Genomic DNA, 6,962 nt, shown 5'->3' on the forward strand with positions numbered 1-6,962 from the left:
ATATATAAGAGATTTATATTAAGGAAATGGCTCACATAGTTTTTAGAGACTATACGTTCCAAGTCCATGAGGCAGGAAAGAGGAGTCTCCTGATTCATGTAGCCAAGTACCAGAGGCCAGATGAACAGGAGCCAGCTGCAGGATGCAGAACAAGCAAAAGCCCCAGCAAGGCAAGCAGGAGGGAAGTAGGCAGAGGATGGCGGAGAAGATCCAGAAGGTTGGGGGGCAGTGAGCCGCCACAGGCCCCACCACCACCGGCTCCACTCAGCAGATTCTATTATGGGGATGATCACATATCAAATTTCAACAGGGAAGTCATCACAACATTATACAACTGCCAAAACACAGAGAACCATAGCCCAGCCAACCTGACACACAATCTTAACCATCACAATTCACTAGGCCTTCTGAGGCTCCTCTGGGTGGACTCAAACCCGAAATATTTTGGTTAGCAGCGAACCTGCAACATTTTGGTTAGCATCCAAACACATTAACCATTTGCACCACCCAGGGACTTGGGTAAAATAAGCACTATATAAGTCTTAGCATATTTTATGGCTTTAAAATGGAGATAATAATTAAACTGACACATATGATTGTTGGTTATTTCTTCATTGTTGAATTTTCCTTTGACAGCCAAACCTGTGCCTAGGCACTGGGGCGAAGCCATAAACACTACAGACAAAGATGCCTACCCTTGTGGACTTGACATCCTAGTAGGAGAGACAGATAAAACATAAATAAGTCTTCACCTTGAAATCAGAAACAAGACCAGGGTGCCTCCTGTCACCACTCCTATTCAATATTGTATTAGAAGTTCTAGCCAGAGCAATAGGACAAGAAAAAGTAATAAAAGTTATACTGATTGGAAAAGAAGTAAAATTACCTATATTTGCAGATGGCATTATCCTATACATAGAAAATCCCAAAGAGTCCACAAGAAAAATTCTAGAACTAATAAAGAAATTTAGCAAATTTGTAGGGTACAAGGTCAACAAACAAAAATCAGTTAAGTTTCTACACACCACCAATGTGAAATCTGAAAGAAAAATTAGGGAAGCAATTTCATTTACAATAGCATCTAATAGAATAAAATACCTAGGAATAAATCTAAACAGGGACGTGAAGGAGTTATACAATGAAAACTACAAAACACTGCTGAAAGAGATTTAAAAAGACAAATAAATGGAAAGATGTTCCGTGTTCACGGATTGGAAGACAATGTTGTCAAGATGTCAGTACTACCCAAAGCGATATATAGATTCAACACAATCCAGATCAAAATTCCAACAGCCTTCTCTACAGAAATAGTAAAATCAATCCTCGACTTTATATGGAATGGCAATAGGCCCTGAAAAGCTAATGCAATGTTGAAAGAGAAGAAGTAGGAGAACTCTCACTTCCTGATTTTAAAACATATTATACAGCTGTAGTAATCAAAACAGCCTGGTAATGGCAGAACAATAGACACATAAACCAAAGGAATAGAATCAAGGGTCCAGAAATAAACTTACACGTCTGTGGTCAACTAATTTTTGACAAGGGTGCTAAGTCTGTCATACTGTCGGGGCTTGCATGTTGCTGTGATACTGGAAGCTATGCCACCAGTATTCAAATACCAGCAGGGTCACCCATGGCTGACCAGTTTCAGCTGAGCTTCCAGACTAAAACAGACTAGGAAGAAGAACGTGGAAATCTACTTCTGAAAATAATTAGCCAGTGAAAACCTTATGAACAGCAGCAGAACATTGATATAGTGCCAGAAGATGAGCCCATCATGTTGGAAGGCGTTCAAAAGATGACTGGGGAAGAGCTGCCTTCTCAAAGTAGAGTTGACCTTAAAGACGTGGAGGGAGTCAAGCTTTCAGGACCTTCATTTGCTGATGTGGCACGACTCAAAACAAGAAGAAACAGCTGAAAACATCCATTCATAATTGGAACGGGGGGGGTGGAGCCAACATGGTGCTATAGACAGAAGCGCCACGACATCCCTCCACAGCAAAGACCTGAAAAACTAAGTAAAAAAGATACAAACATCAATCCTGGGACCCTAAGCATCAAAAGAAGGGATAAAGAACTCAATCAATCACCGAATGGAATAAGAAACTGTCAGAGAACAGAAAAAGAGGAGATCTACTGAGTGGAGGTCTCCTATCAGCTAAAGTGGCATGGATTCACCATCTTGGATCCCTCAGCCACCAAGAATGGCAGACAGGGAGTATGGGAAGGCAACTTCACGGAGCTTGAGCAGGAGACAGAGCACCCGGTAACCAGGGATACATGGTTTCCTACTCCCTACCCTTCTTACCTCTGCCCGGACTCCACCACTTTCTGGAGAGGTGAAGTCCCTTGGCCAAGGACACGCCAGCTCCTTGCCACTTGGATTCGCCCCGCCCCCACCAGCCGGCTCCTTCAGTGTCATTTTTTTTGTTGCTGTTGTTAGTTTTTTTGGCTTCTTCTGGTTTCTTCTCTCTCTCACCTCCTTCCTTTCCTTTCTCCAGACCATCAGACGCAATGTGCCATCTCTGCTCCTTCAAGATGGGCTGTGCAGCACCTCTCGGCTGGGGCGTCACTTCCCCAGTCTCTGCCGCCAAGTCGGTGGGCTCCCCTGGGGCTTTGTTTTCTCTCTTGCTCTCTTTTTTCCTTTTTCAGGTTCTTGTCTCTCTCTACCTTCTTTCCTTTCCTTCCTCTCAACCACCTGACATTTTTTTCTCAGATTCTTGTCTCTCTCTCCCTTCTTTCCTTTCCTATCTCCCGCCTACCTAGCTGTGTGTGCTGTCTCTACCCCCTCTTGACAGGCTGTGCCACCTGCCCAGCTAGAAAGCCACTGCTTCACAGCTTTCCTGGGTCTATGCCACTCCACTGGCAGGCTCCCTCAGCATCCTTTTCTTTCTTTCTTTTTGCTTCTGTTTCTCTATCGTCTGTCTCGTCTTTCCCACACCCACTCAGCTCCACATATCACATTCATCCCTCTTCTCTCCTGTCTATCTGCACTGCGCACTGAGCACCACACCCCCAAGTGGCACAGGTGCATATCACCGGAACCCGCCCTGTGCTACCCTCTGATCCCACCTTTTTGGCCCCAGTACCTGCCACAAACAACCCATATCCGCCCCTCCACCCCCGCTGGACCTGCCCTGTGGCAACATAGCTGAGTGACTGGTCCTGCCCACCTGAACAAGGTGATGAGAAATATCATGCCCACAGATGAGCAAACAACAAAGAAATCCCAGCCTGCCTGCCCAAACATAAACAAAGAAATAAAGCAGGATGAAACAAACAAATCTACAATTAATAAACAAAAAAATCATTCCTGAATGTCCTTAAGACAGTAGACAATATCAAAACATTTAAAAAAAAAAAAAAAAACACAGGACAGGATGGTGCCAGTAAGTGTCCAAAATAAAACACCAGATGACCTTCCAATAGAAGAAATGGCACCAGAACTACCTGATAAGGAATTCAAAACTAATATCCGGGGCTCTCCAAGAGATGAAGCAAAACGAAGACAAAGATAAGGAAAAATAGAACAAAATAATGGAAAATACAGACAAAACAATGGAAGAATTCAGGAAAATAATATAGAAATAAAGTGTAAAAATAAACCCACAACTAGAAACCACACAGAAACGGAAATTAGAAATCCAAAATATAAACAACAAGATTTCAGAAATGGACAGTGTCATAGAAGGTTCAAGGAGCAAGTTTGAAACAATGGAAGAAAGAATCAACGAAATTGAAGGCAAATCTTTGGATACCACTTTGTTTGAGAAAAAAATAGAAAAGAAGGAAGAAAAATGAAGAAACACTGAGAACTATGTGGGATACAATGAAGAGCAAAAATTTGTGGTGATCAGAGTTCCAGAACAGGGGGAGAAAATGGAAAACAGAGAATCACTGAAGAATTGCTAACAGAAAACCTCCCTACTATCCTGAAAGATGAAAGCTGACCATCCAAGAAGCTAAACGAACACCATATACGATAGACTCCAAAAGAAAATCACCAAGACATGTCATAATCACACTTGCTAAAACCAAAGACAGAGAAAGAATCCTGAGAGCAGCTCGAGAAAAATGAAAAGTCTCGTACAGAGGGAAAACAATAAGACTAAGCTCTGATTACTCGGCAGAAACCATACAGGCAAGAAGGCAATAGGATGTCATATATAAAACCTTGAAAGAAAAAAAGTTGACAACCAAGAAAAATATTTCCTGCAAAACTCTCACTCAAATATGATGGCAAAATTAGAACATTTCTAGATAAACAGAAATTAAGGGAATATGTAAAAACCAAATCAACCTTACAAAAATTATGGACGCAAGTGCTTCAGTTAGAGAACCAACAACAGACAACTGCTTGAATCTAGGACACAAGGCTGCATCAGCCACATACCAACCTAGGTAATGAACTATGAAGGATTAAAAAAAAAAAAAACTAAAAAATTCACAACAGGGAACAACCAGAGAAGCTAATTTGTAAATTACAACAAGGGCAGAACAATAAAAGAGGGAATAAACAGTCTAGGTATAGAACTCTCTAATGAAGAGGAAGTCAAGGCGATACCAAGTAATAAAAGACCAGTTCAAACTTAGGAAGATGGGGTAAATTTCAAGGCAAAAACAAAGAAAGTAAACAAACCTGCTCATCAAAAATAAAGAAGAAAAACATAAAGTCTCAGTAAACACAAAATCTACAAAAATGAAAGAAACGAAAATAAGTCCACAAACAAAAGGAATTCAGCACAGGAGAGTAAGAAGAACAAAGAAAACGTCAGCACCACAAAAAAAAGGCACTACAAAATGACAGCAATAAACTCACACCTATTAATAATCACACGGAATGTAAATGGCCTAAATGCACCCATAAAGAGACAGTTACAGAATGGATTAAAAACCAGGACCCATCTACAAGAGACACACCTTGGAAACATAAATTTATTACAAATTAAAGGATGGGGAAAAAATTATCAAGCAAACAGCAACCAGAAAAGAGCAGGAGTGGCAATATTAATCTCAGATAAAATAGACTTTAAAACAAAATCCACCATAAAAGACAAAGAAGGGCATTATATAATGATTAAAAGGACAATCCATCATGAAGACAACCATAATAAATGTCTACGCATCCAATGACAGGGCTCTTAAATACATGAAACAAACTCTAACAGCACTGAAAAGAGAAATTGACAGTTCTGCAATAATAGTAGGAGACTTCAACAAATTACTCTCGATAAAGGACAGAACATCTAGAAAAAACTCAACAAAGATACAGAAGCTCTAAAGGCCACAATCAGTACCAACTTCACCTCATAGACATATATAGAACACTCCACCCAACAGCAACAAAGTACACATTCTTTTCCAATGCACGTGGATGTTCCGCATAATAGACCACACCTTAGGCCACAAAGCAACCCTCAACAAAATCCAAAACACTGAGATAATACAAAATATCTTCTCAGATCACAAAGCCATAAAAGTAGAAATTAACAACAGGAAGAGCAAGGGAAAAAAATCAAATAAATGGAAACTGAATTACACCCTGCTTAAAAACCACTGGGTAATAGAAGAAATCAAAGATGGGAACAAAAAAATTCCTAGAATCAAACAAGAATAAAAACACATTATACGAAACCTGTGGGACACAGCAAAGGCAGTTCTCAGAGATCAATTTATAGCAATAGATGCACACATCAAAAAAGGAGAAAGGAACAAAATCAAAACAATTGCTACACAACTCCAACAAATAGAAAGAGAACAGCAAAAGCCCACAGCCACCAGAATAAAGGAAATAATAAAGATCAGAGCAGAAATAAATGAAATGGAGAATAGAAAAATAATAGAAAGAATCAACAAAATCAAAACTTTGTTCTTTGAAAGGATCAACAAAATCGACAAACCATTGGCCAAACTGACAAAAGAAAAACAGGAGAAGATGCAAATAACCCAAATAAGAAATGAAATGGGGGACATTAGAAAAGACCCAACCAAAATAAAAAGGATCATAACAGAGTACTATGAAAAACTATACTCCAACAAATTTGAAAACCTAGAGGAAATGAAAAAATTTCTAGAAACACAGTACCTACCTAGACTAACAGAAACTGAGATCAAAAATATGAACAGACCTATAACAAGAGAAGAGATCGAAAAGGTAATTAAAAAAACTCCCAACAAAAAAAAAAAGCACTGGCTCAGATGGCTTCACTGGAGAATTTTAACAAACATTCAGAGAAGAGCTCACATCAGTACTACTCAAACTGTTTCAGAACATAGAAAGGAAGAGATACTTCTGAGTTCATTCTATGAAGCGGGCATAACCCTGATACCAAAACCAGGCAAAGACACCACAAAAAAAGAAAATTACAGACCAAAATCTCTCATGAATATAGAGGCAAAAATTCTCAACAAAATTCTAGCCAATAGAATTCAGCATCATATCAAAAAAATTATACACCAAGACCAAGTGGGATTCATACCAGGTATGCAAGGATGGTTCAACATCAGAAAATAAATTACCATAATCCACCACATAAACAAAACGAAATAAAATAATCACATGGTCATCTCAATCGACGAAGAGAAGGCATTTGACAAAGTCCAACACCCAATCCTGATAAAAACTCTCAATAAAATAGGTATAGAAGAGAAATTCCTCAGCATAATAAAGGGCATCTATACACAACCAACAGTCACCATCATTCTTAACAGAGAGAGCCTGAAAAAATTCCCCCTGAGAACAGGAACAAGAAAAGGATGCCCTTTATCATCATTCCTATTTAACATTGTGCTGGAAGGCCTAGCTAGAGCAATAAGGGATGAAAAATAAAAATAATAAAGAGCATCTAAATTGGTAAGGAAGAAGTAAAACTGTTCCTATTTGGGGATGATATGATACTATACATAGAAAACCCAAAATACTCCATAAGAAAATTACTGGAACTAATAGGAAGATTCAGCTT

The 6,962-nt window shown here is 39.2% G+C and overlaps 1 protein-coding gene across 1 annotated transcript in view; it reads left to right on the plus strand.

The window, feature by feature from the left end:
- LOC101352835 (delta(3,5)-Delta(2,4)-dienoyl-CoA isomerase, mitochondrial-like) overlaps positions 1-3,159 on the plus strand; it is an 11,559-nt gene extending 8,400 nt beyond the window's left edge. Inside the window, exon 8 of the mRNA XM_004388208.3 lies at positions 3,087-3,159. Coding sequence (XP_004388265.2) covers positions 3,087-3,159 — 73 coding nt within the window. The remainder of the gene's footprint in view (positions 1-3,086) is intronic.
- The last annotated feature ends 3,803 nt before the right edge of the window (positions 3,160-6,962 follow it).

Source organism: Trichechus manatus, unplaced genomic scaffold (genome assembly GCF_000243295.1).
Source record: "Trichechus manatus latirostris isolate Lorelei unplaced genomic scaffold, TriManLat1.0 scaffold00207, whole genome shotgun sequence".
NCBI lineage: Eukaryota > Metazoa > Chordata > Mammalia > Sirenia > Trichechidae > Trichechus > Trichechus manatus.